The 16,374-nt window shown below is 40.5% G+C and overlaps 2 protein-coding genes across 4 annotated transcripts in view; both read right to left on the bottom strand.

The window, feature by feature from the left end:
• Positions 1–553: 553 nt before the first annotated feature.
• GJA9 (gap junction protein alpha 9) lies at positions 554–6,672 on the bottom strand. The gene has a single exon (XM_070368380.1). It carries the CDS (start codon positions 2,637–2,639, stop codon positions 1,098–1,100), a length of 1,542 nt encoding a protein of 513 aa, XP_070224481.1. The 5' UTR covers positions 2,640–6,672; the 3' UTR covers positions 554–1,097.
• Positions 6,673–6,923: 251 nt separating this feature from the next.
• Positions 6,924–16,374, bottom strand: part of RHBDL2 (rhomboid like 2) — a 57,992-nt gene continuing 48,541 nt past the window's right edge. For 2 of the 3 annotated variants that reach the window (XM_005907779.2, XM_070368382.1), the window contains exons 5-8: positions 16,068–16,168; positions 14,383–14,443; positions 8,238–8,299; positions 6,924–7,463 (exon numbers count right to left, since the gene is read on the bottom strand). In XM_005907779.2, the coding sequence (XP_005907841.1) occupies positions 7,284–7,463; positions 8,238–8,299; positions 14,383–14,443; positions 16,068–16,168 (404 nt within the window). In that variant the 3' untranslated portion in view covers positions 6,924–7,283. The remainder of the gene's footprint in view (positions 7,464–8,237; positions 8,300–14,382; positions 14,444–16,067; positions 16,169–16,374) is intronic. The other variant, XM_070368383.1, reaches the window with a different exon arrangement.

The raw sequence follows: 16,374 nt of genomic DNA, 5'->3' as shown, positions 1-16,374 counted from the left end.
TCTGGTTAGCGAAGCGTCGCCTCTCCTTCCTCTTCCGGTCCTCGCCAAGATTTGGTTGCTTAGTAGGAGGCTAGGTTTTGGTAACGGGGCGAGTGTCCAGGTGGGGCCAAAGACGGGCGTGGCGCCAGGGGGCGGGGCCTGCGGAGCCCTGGAGCGCTAGGACTCACTCGAGACGCCGAGAGTGGGCGGACCCGTCTCAACTAGGACCTCAGAAGCCGTGGCAGGCGGCGCCTACTGGTGTGTGGACTCTCGTCTTGAAAGAGGGCGCACGACCGTCGAGGGCAACCCTTGGATTTCCAGTGGCTGGAAGACCGCTTAGAATCGTCTGTTTGGGCTCCAGCTCTGTCGTTTGGAGTCTCCTTATTTTGTGGCCGACTTGATGTGGGTCTCCAGAGGGTGAGCAGTAATGTGATAATAATAGCTAGCACTTTTGAGCGCTTACTGTATGCCTGGCAGCACGTTAAACACCTGTTTCTTATTTTAATCCTCACACCATCCCTGTAAAGTAGACACTGTTAGTAAACTGTAATGGTTAGATGGCCAGTGTAGTAAAGCCAAGACTCGGATCCTGGCACTGAATCACGATGCTATAAACTGGTAAAAGAAAGCGACATCTTTTTAGGATTTTATTTACTAGAAGCAACATGATGATTATATCCAGGACACATCGGGTTGCAGTCCATAAGAAAACTAAGAACCAAGGGCAAACAAAGTTTAATCAGTGTCCAGAAAGAAGATCAGTAACTAAAAGAGGGAATTACATAGATCAAGAACAATCTCCGAAGGCTGTTTTCCCTTCAAGGAAAAACCTGGTTCCATTTAGCTTCAATTCTGACATAGGTTTTCCCAGAATCAGTGTTTTTCTGAAGGGAACCACAAAAAAGTAATCCTGATTTGGTAACTCTGTGTCTTTAAACTTCAAACTAATCCTTCCCAGTTCAGAACTAGAGCCATTTTCCCTTTTTAAAAGGATTTGTAGTCGTTTGTCTAAACAGCTGGTCTTTAGAGCTGCCCTATCTATTTCTCCTGTGTTCCACCATCACTAGGCTACTTCTGTGATAATGTAATATGGAGAATGTCTAAACGCCAACGGATGTTCAGATCTGAAGGTCTGTGGGAGCCCGCCTTCCAATGAGGTTGTTTGTCAGTGACACCAAATGAGTTGGAGTACAAGCGGTAGGGTTACTGCAGGTTCTGACCAACTTGGATTCAAAGGACAGCCCTCCCGAAGAATCAGGAGTGTCTGGAATGTCAAGTGGTTGAAAGTCTCCCTGTGAAGGAGGAAGGATTCTGGTTGTGCTCTCTCTGAGCTGGCCCTTGAGGTAACCTTTAGGAGGTAATGCCTGGTTTTCACTTTCTGCAGAGGGACCCCGGGTAGCCCGAGGCCACTTCGGTTTCCAGGTGCAGTTAGCTGGCAGAGAGAAAGCTGTTTGGGGTGACTGTCCCACGTGGTTGTTAAGCTCTATAGCATCACCTGGACTGGAACAGTGACCTTTAAAGTAGTGATTTCTTTTGCTGTCTTTGCCATCAATTTCTCTTTTTCCCCTCAACTGGTTACCATTAACTTCTTTTCCAGATAGTTTATGAGTGTCTTCTTTATTACTTGAGCTGATATTTTGAAGATGACCACAGGCTGTACTAAATGTGCACATCTCAGAAAGTAGAGTTTCCTGTTCATCCAAAATGCCTTTGTCATCATTTCCAATATGGTTATCAGGGTCTGTCTGAAATGCAGAGGGATTTAAACTAGGATACGCTGCTGTGTGTGTTTGCTTGTCCACTAACAGACTATAATCAGGTACAGAAGAGAGTCGTTTCAGTGAGTTTGCAGATGTGTTTTGATATTTGGCAAGGTTTTGTTTTGACTTGGTACAAAATTCATTATGTTCATCCTTCAATTTATATTGTCCCCAAAGCCCTCTTTTAATCTTTTTAAAACCTAGATGGAAAATTTCTAAAACATTTAAGAAAAGTGAAACAGTTGCTATGGATTGCATGAATAATAGGAATATTGTCTTTTCTGTGGGTCTAGAGACAAAACAATCAATTGTATTTGGACATGGGTGGCCGTGGCATTTAAATAGAGGCTCTAAGTGAAATCCATATAAAAGATACTGTCCAATCATGAACCCAACTTCAACCACAGAGCGAGTAAAAATGTGTATCACATAAGTGCAAAGCAAAGTTCCTCTGAGTGGAACTTTATTTACTTTCCTTTGCTCCAGCTGACACAGTTCTTCCTCCAGTCGCCTCCGATCCCCAGGCGTTTCAAGCTCTGCCTCCTCCAGTTCACCTCTCAGTTGCTCCTTCTTCATCTGCCTCTGCTTCTCCAGAACTCTCAGTCGGTACAAAGCATGGCCCATGTAGACCAGGGATGGTGAAGACACAAAGATCACCTGCAAAACCCAGTATCTAATGAGGGAGATAGGGAAGGCCCGATCATAGCATACATTTCTGCAGCCGGGTTGTTCTGTATTACAGATGAAGCCAGACTGCTCATCATTCCAGACATCTTCAGCTGCTACACCCAGAACAAGCATTCGAAATATGAACAGGATGGTGAGCCACATCTTTCCAATCACCGTGGAGTGGATGTGAACCTCCTCCAGAATGCCTCCAAGGAAATTCCAGTCCCCCATGTTTATTTAGTCAGTCATATTATCTCTGAACCCCACCAAATAGGAGGCCGATACATTCTTCCATTTCTGAAGCGTGTGCTATTTCTTAAGCAAACCTATGGCCAAAATATGAACAAAGCGTCACTCTTTCAGCATGCTGGTTGCTCTCTTTTTTCCCTAGAAAGTTGTAATAATATGTTACCAAGAATATGTTTAAGATGTCAAGCATAGAAAGTCATTTACATTTAGACATTATAATGCAGTAGGAGGAAAAAAGATACCTGGAGGAGGGGTTGTATATATTCTCTATGAAGAACAGAATTGTAGGAGTTCCTGGAAGAAAGGAGTCTTACTTGGCTTTTTGCTTTGTTATTTTAAACTGATAACTCTTAGAGAGGTTCCTGAGACTACTGACTTGATCTTACAAACCTATTTATTAAGATTATTTTATATGGAAGCTGTGACCAGTGTCAATGATTTTAAAATCTCATTTATGTACAAAGGAAAAGGCATGTGTTTCATTTCATAATCCAGTAAGGTACAGCATTTTATGAAACCACAGGAAACAGATCTGGCTCTTGCTATAAGAATTTAGATCAGTTTTTTAATCCACATTTAAATGTCTAAATTCTAGTTTCTTTCTGGCAGTTTTTGAGCATTTTCAGAAATCATTTCAGTAAAAATATTTATGAATATTTATGTAATTATTACTGTACTTTGCTATGAAAATTATAAGGATATTATTAGATATTGCTTGGATCATTGGTATGTTGGTAGTGTTATAAAAATTTTCATTACAACAGTATTTGACCCTTTTAAGACATATAGCTTGCTTTGTGGAGCGAGCAGTAGGGCCAGTTATAATTTAGATGCTTGGATTATCAGCCAGTAGGTTCCATATTAGAGTTGATAACCCTGAGATATCTAAGAGGAAGTACATCCCAAAGGAAAGAAAAAATGGGGGAATGTTTTCATTCATTTTCATTTAATATGTAAATGTATCTCATGTATTCCTCACAGAAAGGGAAATATTACACAATCAAACAACATACTGGGATATTATAGCTACAACATAGATATTATAGCTATAATATAGATATTATAGCTATATATTCATCACAAAACTCCTGTGAGCTAGGTATATTGTTTCTCCATTTTACAGATGAGGAAACTGAGGCACACCTTAAATTACCCAAGATCACACAGCTAGAACTGGCATTCAAAGATCAATGTGGTTCTAAAATCACCTCTTAACTGTTTTACTAAACTGTTATTTTTCTTCTCCAAACACACTTGAAGTTTTCATGAAAGAGATATTAAGAAATCACCTGTTTTCTCTTATAATTTTAATTATTTAAATTAGGTATGTCAAATAGTGAAAGTTTTGATTTTTTAAATAACAAGTTCTAGAGTTTTTAGTTCCTTTTTGAAAGCTTTATATAGTTCAAAAGAGTTGCAAAAGCGTCAACCTTCTAAAATTTAGTTGTATTCCTGAGATAGAGAAATTTTGTATTTGACTTTTTTACATTAATAGCAGTATACTCTTTGACCCACAGTCCAAAACACTTTAAAATATAAGCAAAGATATTATTCTTATTGTTGTTTATAATAATTATAACTTGAAACTATCCAAAATAATTATCAATACAAGAAAGACTGTATTGCACATATAAATAATAGTACATCCACAGTATGGTACTATGCAACCAGTAGAGATAATAAATATATACTAACATAAAAAGACATTGGATATATTGTTTCAGTGACATTCGGGTTATAAAACAGAATAATGTAGCCTCATTATTGTAAATTTACTTATATGTAGAGATGCATACAATAAAGCCTAGAAGGATATTCATCAAAATACTAACTGGATTATCTCTGGGTAGAATGATAATAATTGACTTAATTTTTTATAATTATATATCTGTTTAATTTCTTTTACCATGAGCACTTTACTTTTAAAATTACCAAAGAAAATTAAAGTTGTTTTTTTTTCCCTAAAAGGACAAGTGCATAGTATTTTCTGAAAGAGGAAGCACTGTTATGTAGCTTCAAATCTTAGGTCCTAAAGCTTTCATAGCAAATAGCATGAATACTAATATACATAGATACAGTACCATAAAATTCAAAAGAAAAAGAAAAAATATTTCAAATGACTCTTAATTAGCTAAGACACATTAACACAGACCTTTCTTGATTTAGGTAAATTTGAAGCAGATCACACTTTAAAGTTACACCACAGCCGTCTTCAACGTGTTGTCTCCACGTGTCCCTCTGCAGGTGTAGAGCAGATTCGGTTTAGCTCGGCGCAGTGAATCAGCCGTCAGCTAAACTGCATCTCCCTGCCTTCATTCTTGCCTCTCAAACAGCACCACCCAATGGAAGTTTTTTTAATCCAATGGAACTTTTTGCAGCAGTGTTGAAGTAGACTGTCTGCACTGTTCAATAAGATGGCCACTATTAATACATAGCTATTGAGTACTTGCAACAAGGCTTGTGTAACAGAGACACCGTTTTTAATTTCATTTAATTTTAATTAAATGTAAACAGCTACATGTGCCTGGTGGCTACCTTACTGGGCAGCCCACAGAAAGAATATTTCTAATATTTCTGATTAATACAGCACAGTTTAGAAGACTAAAACTATGAGCCCGAAATTAAGCTGAATAAATGGTTCCTGTATTATTCAGAAATGTCAAACTTAAAATGCCAGACATATGTGTGCTTTTTTAATGGTAACTTTGCGCCCTGGAGACCCAGAAAGATATCACTGTTTTTGGTAATGTAAACAATGTTTCTAGTACCAAAATAACCTAACTAGATAATAACTTCTTAGTCATCGGTCTTAATAATCAATGGGTCATGTCCGATTTCATAGTTAGATGAATGCTATTTCTCTGTCTAGTTTTCTATTTGCACTTTAGGTCATTAAAGATCTCCAGAGTACTGACCTAGTGGGTTGGTGATGGCAGATAAATATTTCTTCCTTGGGCTTCTTTGCTATCTAATAGCTACTTTTCAGTTTAAATTCAACCCTTTCATCAGGAAATATATATATACATATATATATTCATACTTGCATATTATATATTATGTGTAATATATAAATTATAAATATTAATAAACTTTTTAAATGCTAAGCTTCATTAGTGTTACATATGAATTGAAATAAAATATTTTTAATCAAAATGTAAATTTTTTAAAGATTTATAAAGCCACCTTTTGGCAAATGTATGAGGAAACTGTTACTGTCATATAATATCAGTAAGAATATAAATGAATACAACTATTTAAAAGGTAATTTAGGGAATTCCCTGGCATCCGGTGGTTAGGGGGTTTCCCTGATGGCTCAGCAGTAAAGAATCTGGCTGCAGTGCAGGAGATGCAGGAGACCCGGTTTCCATCCCTGAGTTGGAAAGATCCCCTGGAGGAGGGCGTGGCAACCCACTCCAGTATTCTTGCCTGGAGACTCCTATGGACACAAGACCCTGGCAGGCTACAGTCCATAGGGTTGCAAAGAGTTGAATACAGTTGAAGCAACTTAGCACGCACCAGTGGTTAGAACTCAAAACTTTTACTGTGGTGGTCTGGGTTCAATCCTTGGTTGGGGATCTAAGATCCTGCAAGCTGTGTGGCACAGCACAGCCAAAAAAAAGAAAAAAGTGGTAGTTTAAATCTATCAAAATTAACATAACATTTCTGCTTCCGGATGCTTGAAATACCCATTCATTCAATCATTCTCAAAGACACAGCAGCATACTAGGATGATCGCATAGCACTGTTGGTAATGGTACAAAATCAGCAGCAACTCAAGTGTTCAATAGAGGAATGGTTAAGTCAACGATAGCACGTCTTGTTTAGTTACTAAGTCATGTCCCACTCTTTGTGACCTCATGGACTGTAGCCAGCTCCTGTGTCCATGGGATTCTCCACCCTGGAGTGGATTGCCATGCCCTCCTCCAGGGGATCTTCCTGACCCAGTAATCAAATGCACGTCTCCTGTGTCTCCTGCATTGCAGATGGATTCTTTACTCACTGAGCCATCTGGGAAGCCCTGTCAAGTCATTAGCAACCTTTAAGTCCTGCCCCCTCTTAGACAGAGTACTTAATTTTTTTCTTTTTTAAGAATTCTCATAGCCTCCTCTCTAAGATGCAGAGTAATAGCTGCCTTTCTGGGTTGTCAACAAGATTAATAATAATGCACATAAAGCACCCTAAACAGTGACCTATTGACTCAAAACAGTGATGGAAAGTGATAATCAGTAGTCTGACAGATATGAAAAGTTTTTATTATCAGCAGAGTACATTATTTGTGGATTCTATCAAGCAATCTCTATACCATATCCTCCTAAGAGCAAGTTCTTTTAGAGAATAAATACCCTTGACACAGCATGCCTAGAAAAGAGCCAGTCTCTGGTTCTTACTTCCCTTCCCTTTTCTCTCTTCCCCCTCCCCCTCATTCCATCGGAAGAGCTCCTTCCTTAAACCCTAACCCCTTTTGTAAGCAGTCTTTGAAACCGACAACTTCAGGGGTGTTTGTTCTCTTTATAAAATTGTTAGCATTTCCTGGGACTTCTCTGTTTCTTCATAGAGAGTTCTCCGGTTTTGATTTTTTTTCCCCCAGATGACCCTTTTTATTCATTGGTTTGTGTTAGGGGCAAGTCAGTTCGCTGGGGATAGGAAAATGTTGAAAAACACAGCAAATAAAACAAAAGCTAAATAAGCTGCAATCGCTGTCCAAAACCTTGGATCTTTCAGCAGTGCCTGATCAAAGCAGCTGAACACGGTATAACCAATGGACATTCCAGCAAATCCACCCGCAATGTGAGCTGCAAAAGACACCTTGGGAGAAAAGGAGAAAATGAAAATAAGTGAAGAAAATGCTAATTGTATATTTCAGCTGCATCTCACTTATTAGAGAACAAATACCATCCCAGTCAGAGTCTTAAAAGTCTGAACAGTGAGGCAGTGAGACAAAACAGACAAGAAAACTCCATCATGCAAAGCTAAAAAAAATGTCATTTCACTGACTCTTGAGTACATGCGACAGCCAGCCTGTCTCTCTTCTAGGCCGTCATTGCATTAGGATGGTTCTGTACAAGGCCAGCCAAGAGAGTAAGAGTTGAGATCAGTGAGGGTCCTTTATAGGAGCATAATCTATCCCACATAAATGGAATGTCTGAATTAAAACACAGGTAATAACATACGCACAAATAACTCAAGCAGAAATTACCAAATTTAGGAACCAATTTCAATAAAACTGGAAATCTTTGTCAGTTTTCTTTATATTGTAAATTTATCTGGACCCATATTATTGCTGCTTTCCAATATGCATTTTATCCTCCATAGACAGTAAAGTCCCTTCACTCCTGTTTTTTGGAATAGCTACCCGTATAGCAGGTGCAGAGAACTAGAGCCAGTTATCTGGGCTATGGGAGAAGTGAAAAGGACAACCCAAAAGGCTGGTTTGCCAGGAATTTTCTTACCTTCCAAATGGAAATCTGACAGCTTTAAATCTCACAACTGTTGCTGCCCCTATTTGGTGACCCTTTTTAGCTATTGATAGATACCATAGGTAGACAAATTTTCACTTAAAAAATAATAAACCGAACTCACCGGAGACCCATTTGCAGGAACAAAGAACCGTCTGTAAAGAGCAAATCCCATGTCCGACACAACTAGAAGGGAAAACAGCCTGATGAAGCCCCAGGATCTCCACAACAGTATACCAGTTATTTCTGGTTCCCCTCTAGCAACGGTAACATTTATTGAGACTTACTCTGTGCCAGGTACTGTTCTAAGAACTTTACACGTACTAACTTTGTATCATTAATCCTCACAACAATGCCATGAAATTGGTACTGTCATTATCCCATTTTATAGATGCATCGATCCAACAAGTATTTATTAATGATCTCTCATGTGCCAGCCACTATTCTAGGTGGTGGATATACTGCCATGAAAAGATTAGACTGCCTCATGGAACTGAAAGTCCAGCTGGGAAAGGTGAATGAAAAAGTAAAACGTTACAGTATTGTCAAAGGGTGCCTAGTGCTGTAGAGAGTGCACAAAGAGAAGGAGAATTGAGAATGCTGGGAGTCGGGTGTGATGTTTAACTGGAGAGGCAGGAAGGATCTCAAGGAGAATTTGGTGAAGATAAGGGAGCAAGCCATGCTGACCTCTGAAAGAGCCTTCTAGGCAGGCTGAAGTACGAAATCACTAAGGCAGAGCCAACAGTGCCTGGTGTGTGAGGAATACCAAAGCAGTTGATCTGATGGCGTCGACGGTTTTCAAAGGATGGTTCCACTTCCCACTGGGGATTCCCAGCTTCACTGGGAACTTACTAGAAATGAAAACTCTCAGGCCCACCCCAAACTTACTGAACCAGAAATTCTACAGGTACGATTCAACAGACTGTGCTTTACCAAGACCTGCAGATGATTCTGGACTCAGGCTGGGGATGAAGTTGTAGGTGAGGAGATCAAACCATGGCAGATGCAGATCACATAGAGCCTTATGGACCCTCGTAAGGACTTTGACTTTTACCCTTCAAAAGCTTTTGAGCACAGAAGTGACATGCCTGGCTTGGGTTTTTAATAATTTTTATTTATTTGCTTATTGGCTGTACTGGGTCTTCACTGATGCATGAGCGGCCAGTGGGGGCTACTCTCTAGCTGCGGTGCACAGGCTTCTCATTGGAGTGGCTTCTCTTGCTGAGCACAGGCTCTAGGGTTCACGGGCTTCAGTAGTTGCAGTGTGAGGGCTCAGCAGTTGCGTCCCCTAGGCGCGATAGTCGTGGCACAGGCTTAGTTGCTCCATGGCATGTGGGATCTTCCCTGATCAGGGACTGAACCGTGTCTCCTGCACTGGCAGGTGGTTTCTTTATCACTGAGCCACCAGGAAAACCCCCTGACTCACATTTTTTAAAGATGATTCTTGCTGCCATATAGAAAGCATACTCTAAAGAAGTAAAGACAGAAGCAGGCAGGCAAGCCAATTACCACTATTGCAGCATCTCGAGTAAGGAAAGACCTGGTGTTTTATACACAAAGAAGCCAAGACACAAAGGCTAAGTACTCACCCAAGGCCACAGAGCTCTGAGGCAGTGGTGGGATTTGAACCTTAAGCCGTCTGACTATGGGGGCTTCACTCTCACCCACCTAATCACCCCAGATTAAAAGATGAAAGCCTACACCTTGTCTTGAAGATCCCAAGATGAAAGGTTGTGGCTATTAGCCATGAACGATGCTGGGATTCTTGGCCTCCAGAGGAAAGGATTTTGATGTGGAGCCAAAGACGAGGCTTGACCACTTGGAGCTTTTGTGTAGCCAAATTTTATTAAAGTATAAAAGAGAGAAAGCTTCTCACATAGACATCAGAAGGAGACAGGAGAGAAGCCCTTTTGCAGTTTTTTGCAAGGCATCTTATAGTCTTTAGCAAGCTGTTGATCATAGATAAAAAAAAACACCTCAAGGCTAAGAGAGTTGCACCAGGTGCAGCTCTCTCCCACAACAGACACATCTACACACCGGGAGTCATCTCTGGACCTCGATGTGTCTGGCAAGATACTAAAGGAAAACAGACCTCCAAGCAAGATACATAGTTTTATTAACATAGCCTAAGAAAAACATTCCCATGAGTAAGATGTATTGTTTTGTTGGGCAATCAGCCCCTCAAGGTGGGAAAAAGTAACTTTCAGGAAGAACGGATTGTCTCATAGCAACAGAATTAAAGGAGCCTACTGCTGCTGCTGCTAAGTCTCTTCAGTCGTGTCCGACTCTGTGCGACCCCATAGACGGCAGCCCACCAGGCTCCCCCGTCCCTGGGATTCTCCAGGCAAGAACACTGGAGTGGGTTGCCATTTCCTTCTCCAGTGCATGAAAGTGAAAAATGAAAGTGAAGTCACTCGGTGTGTCCGACTCTTCGCAACCCCATGGACTGCAGCCTACCAGGCTCCTCCATCCATGGGATTTTCCAGGCAAAAGTACTGGAGTGGGGCTACCTGGCTAAAGCGGGAGCAAAGGAATGTAGAAAAAAAAAAGCCCACCACTGTCATTTGCCATTTGTCTCCTCCTGCAGCTTGGGGACCTCTGGCCCCCTTAGTGAGACCTGCCTCCCCATTAACCCTTTCATAATTACCATCAGGAATACAGAAGACAGCCCGAGAAAGGAAGTGATTCCACAGTCACTAATGGAACAATAAGAGCCAGAACTTAGACATTGCTTAAATAAGTCATATCGGTGGTGGCTTCTTGGGTTAGAAGAACTCTGCCCTACATGTGAGCTTGGAAACATCTCCTTCCACTGTCACATTCCACACCCATCCCCCAATACTCTATGCTCTACTTAGTGAGCGCCCCAGGAGACGGAAAGACCTAGTCCTTGCCTTTGGGAAAATAGCATCGGGACCATGTGTTCCGGCTAGCTTCCCTTTCAATACAGTATCGACGCTGAAGTCACTGGGTAGGAATTGAGGTCGGGGAAGTACTCAATATTAATTTAATTGTAAATGACTATCACACCAAATGCTAGATAAATGTGGCTGTTATTGTATTTTAAGTCATTTGCAATCCCTGAGGTAGTGTAAATAACAGATGCAGTGCTAGGAAAGTATAAGAAAACCACCACAGGGCAGACTTACTAGAAACAGCTACTTTGGTCTAGTCTTTCACAGTAGGAGGCCTTTCAAAAAAACTCTGTAACTCTTAGCATGCCAGTTTCTCCATTCAGTTTCTCTCCTGCCTTCTGATTTGTATCTGCCTGGCCCTTTCTGCTTCCAAGGGGAGTTTACTTCTAAACTGCTGCAGTCTCTAAACTGAGACCTGTCTTCCCACCTGAAAAGAAGCCCTTGTTCCAGTAAGCCAAATCATTATCTTCAATAAAACCTAACACTCATTTTTAAGGGAGTTGCCTTTATATGGGTTTTTTGAAGGATGAAAATCGAGATGTCCTGAACTTTTTCCAGGGAAGCTCAGTTGCTTTGTTAGAAAACACATCTAAAAATTGGTGCTAATGAAGGAAGGTCCTTAAGGCCAACTGTCCTTCACAGTTAAGAATAATATTTACCATTAAAAAAAAAAAAAAAAAACTATAAATTTTCCGAAGAAAACATGCTTAAAATTAAAATGCATTTGTGTTTCATTAATCTGGAGTTTGTTGTAGGTGTGTGTGCGCGTACATGCTCAGTTGTGTCTGACTCTTTGAGACCCCATGTGCTGTAACCTGCCAGGCTCTTCTGTCCATGGAATTTTCCAGGCAAGAATGCTGGAGCAGATTGCTCTTTCCTTCTCCAAGGGATCTTCCCAACCCAGGGATCAAACCTGCATCTTGCATCTCCTGCATTGGCAGGCAGGTTCTTTACAGCTGAGCCACCGGGGAAGAACTTTTAGAAAAAATGGCATGTGGGGAAGGTTGATGTTAGCTGGCCTACCTGTGTTTGTAGGATATAATGCAACCACATCCTTCAGTGACTGTATTACTTACCTCGAGAATGACAGAATGTTACATAAACTGTATTTGGAGATAACTTTGTGCATGAGGAAAGGGTTTTAACTCCACCATTAAAGAGTATTAGAGAATTAAAATCATTTCCCCACTGAGAGTTTGAGGCTTATTTTACAAAAGTCATTATTTGACAGAAACAGATCAACTGAAAACCCAGGTAACTTGCGTAAGAATATTTTTCTAAGGGCTTGTTCCTTGGTTCTGGTTGTGACCCTTAACAACTCAGGTAGCTCAGCCCACACAGTGACTCCTCCTAACTAACTCCCAGACATCTGCCCTCCTTCCTGTGCTGACTACTTTACCTCTTTTTAAATTTCTCGATGTCTATGGAGAAAACATTATATACGGTATGGTATAAACTACAAACAAGTCACTTCTTTTCTATCTGGGTGAAATACTGTTTTGTAATTATACCATTTATAAACTAAACTTAGTCTGTTTTTTGAACACTTGATACCAATTTGCAGGATCATTTTTTTCCTACTATGTGGACAGCCAAAATTGCATGCGCGTGTGCTAAGTCTCTTCAGTCATGTCAGACTCTTTGCAACCCATGGACCGTAGCCCACCAGGCTCCTCTGTCCATGGGATTCTCCAGGCAAGAACAGTAGAGTGGGTCGTGCCCTCCTCCAGGGTATCTTCCCGACCCAGGGATCAAACCCACGTCTCTTATGTCGCCTGCATTGGCAGGCGGGTTCTTTACCACTAGCGCCACCTGGGAAGCCCTGACAGCCCAAAGTAGCCTGTATCAAATGTCACTTCTGTCTCTGTCTTCAAGTCTGAGCCTCAAGGTCAGCCTTCTCCCCACACCTCTGTGCAGATACATCTGCAGCAGGAGCAGGCCTCGATGTACAAGTAATAAGCCCTGCCTTTGCTCTTGTTTGTTTCTGCTCTGTATGGCTTGCCATCATCCAAAATCCTGACTTTCAGACCCAGCTAAAATTCCACCTCTTCTCCAGAATGAGGCTTCCTAAGCTCCTTCAGCATGTCATTCTCCGCTATCATTCTTGAGATTTCCAAAGCCACATCAGTCATCTTCCTAGTTCCCTGACCCTTCTCTTCCTCCACCTCTGCTCTCATCAGCAATCCTCAGCCACCACTCCATGCTTATATCCTAGATCAGTTTTTTTTTAATCTGAAAATGTAGAAATTGAAGAAGAAAATGGATAATGTGAATGGTTTTTAAGGTTTCCCTTTCAAACAAAATTGTATACAGAATCTAGTTTATGAATGAGAAAAATCCAGTGTATAAAAAATAAATGACAGGGACTTCTCTGGTAGTCCAGTGGGTGAGAATCTGCCTCCCAATGCAGAGGATGTGGGATCCCTGCTAGGAGAATGAAGATCCTGCATGCCACAGGGCAGCTGAGCTCACATACCACAACCAGAGAAGCCCTTGCACCGCAATGAGAGCCCACACAGTCAAAAATAAATAGGGCTTCCCTGGTAGCTCAGTGGTAAAGAATCCACCTGCCAATGTAAGAGACTCGGGTTTGATCCCTAGTCTGGGGAGATCCTATGTGCCAGGCAGCAACTAAGCCCATTCACCACCACTATTAAGCCTGTGCTGACTGAGCGACTTCACTTTTACTTTTCACTTTCATGCATTGGAGAAGGAAATGGCAACCCACTCCAGTGTTCTTGCCTGGAGAATCCCAGGGACGGGGGAGCCTGGTGGGCTGCCGTCTATGAGGTCACAGAGAGTTGGACACGACTGAAGCAACTTAGCAGCAGCAGCAGCAGCAGCTGGAGCCTTGGAACCGCAGCTACTAAAGCCCGCACATCCTAGAGCTTCTGCTCCTCAACAAGAAAAGCCACTGCAGTGAGAAGCCCAAGCGCTGTAACTAGAGAGTAGCCCCCACCCCCTACAACTAGAGAAAAGCCATGTGGCAACAAAGACCCAGCACAACCAAAATAAATAAAATTAAATAATTAATTTTTTAATTTAATAAAAAATAAATGATAGCAGAAAGTAACACAATGTAAATCAACTATACTCCAATAAAAATTAAAAAACATAAAAAAATAAGTGATGGTATGGTGGATGAAGTGGAGAGAGTACCTCGAGCCCTACTCTCTTAACTCCCCACACCCCAGAAACAGGCACCTCTAAGAACCACCCACAAGGGTCTGTGAAAACTCCACTCATATCTTTCTGCATCAGGACATGTAGGATGTGTTTGGGAAATATGAGAAGGCCTTCTGAAGGTTGAACCCATAAACTTGAAGATGTGAAGTATTCACAGAACACACTTACTTATAACAACAATGATGAGTAGTCTGACAACGCCAAAAGCAGGAATCATTTCTTGAAAATTCTTGCAAAGAGATAAATGACAGTAATAACACAAGTTATCTATTGGCAAAGGGAATCTCAACTGTACTCCCCCTCCATCTGCTTTTTCATTTAAAATAAAGTGTGTCAAATGTTTGCCAATCAAAGCATCAGTGTTAACAGTCCAGTTTTCAAATGTATTTGGGAAGTACAGTGCCAGTATACTTTGGAGTGAAAATGAAACATGATATTCCTTGAAATAGCAAGAAATATGCTAAGTATAAGTAATAAAAAATCAACTCTTAATATGTCACAGATAGTTAATAGATGCTGTCAAACTAAATCTGGTGAAAATATTTCCAAGTTTTTTGTTTAATATTCATTTGATACAGCTTTACCCTCTTTCTAAGTAGGAGTTAGCAAAGACAGCTAAAATTTGAGCATTACCTTGATTTCTTTTTAAGATAATTTTTTAAAAATTAAAAACACTGGTCCAAAAACACTCAGTTTGATTTTAGTTTCAAAAAGCCTCAGACCAACTTGCATTTACCCTCATGTGTTACCAGAGGACCAAGCAGACTCAGAAAGATACCTCCACTTCAACCCAAATTGCCTGTCCCTTCCCTTTAAAGTTATTAACTCTCTTCCCAGTGAGACATGCTGAAATAGCTATGTTAATTCTAAATCAGTTATTTTCAAACTGTTGTGACCAAGATGTACAGTAACAAATAATTTACGTAAAAATCCAGCACACGCATAAACAGTACCTACTCTTATTTTACATGACACGTACTGAAATTTCTGTGTAAAAGGATTTTCACAGCCCCTCCACCTGAGTTCACAAGCACTAATGTGATGTGACCCAAAGTTTGAAAAACGTTTTTCTAAGTGACTTCTAGTTTGGGAACAGTTTTTTAATTGCTTCAAATTTTTCCTCGTATTTTTAAGGCACACCTACATGGTTAAAGGGTTAATTTAATCAGGATTTTACCCTGTTTTAAAAAGTGATTGGCATCTCACCTACTATATCATGGTTGTGTAAAATGGTATGCCAACTTTGGAGGCCTTTATATATAAAAATGTAAAGCCTTCACCCAGTAAATGCACTTCTAGTAACTTGCCTACAAAAGAATCACACAAATGCAAAAAGACAGGTGAAGGTACATTCCTGACAGCATTATTTTGAGATGTAAAAAGCTGTAATCACCCTGGACCTTTTCTTTCAATGAAAAATTGAATAAGTAGGGCTACTATATAGAAGGTACTGTGGAGCGCCTGGAAAGACTGGGCTGGATTTCGGTGTCCTGCTCAAGTACCCTATGAGTAGATAGGATACTTTGTTAAGATGCAGAATAATGTAAGGGTGGTTCCATTTTTGCAGTGTTACTACTGGTAGAATTTTGCACACATACAGAAAACATCTGAACAGATGTATATCAGACTGGTAACAGATACTGCGTTGGGGACTTTGACTTTTCTCTTTTGCAACTTTGAACTTTCTTTAGTATTTATTCCTTTTGAGATCAGAGATGAAAGGAAAATTCTTGTGGTCAGATGGAAGATGTGTGCTTAGTAAATATTGATAAATAAGATTCCCTGAACCAAATACCAGTAATTATTTTAAAATTTTTTCTTAAGGTCTACAGATTCATCCCCAAAATTCTTACCACTAGAACATTCATAAAATAGCCTCCCATCAGAGCATAGACTCCTCCTGAAGCACCCACAAGAGATTTGAGTGGGTCAAAGATGGAGCTGGCAAGGGATCCTAAAGAAATAAAACACAAAGAATTTCAGACATGACTGTAAGAATCATGAAGGATAAATCTTTCTAATCTAAGGTAAAAGTTGGGGAAGCTTGGCCATTATATTAACAAACAACAAATTCACTTTGTTGCTTCCATACTAGAAAAGGATAGCCGTGTGATCTCTCTCAATTATTATGAAACATTAAATGCTCAATATGAAGACAAT

This window comes from Bos mutus, chromosome 3, assembly GCF_027580195.1.
Source record: "Bos mutus isolate GX-2022 chromosome 3, NWIPB_WYAK_1.1, whole genome shotgun sequence".
NCBI classification, from domain to species: domain Eukaryota; kingdom Metazoa; phylum Chordata; class Mammalia; order Artiodactyla; family Bovidae; genus Bos; species Bos mutus.
This window is presented reverse-complemented; position numbering and strand designations above follow the sequence as displayed.

Coding starts and splice junctions, on each gene's coding strand:
- GJA9 (XM_070368380.1), bottom strand. CDS start 2,639: ATGGGGGACTGGAATTTCCTTGGAGGCATTCTGGAGGAGGTTCACATC.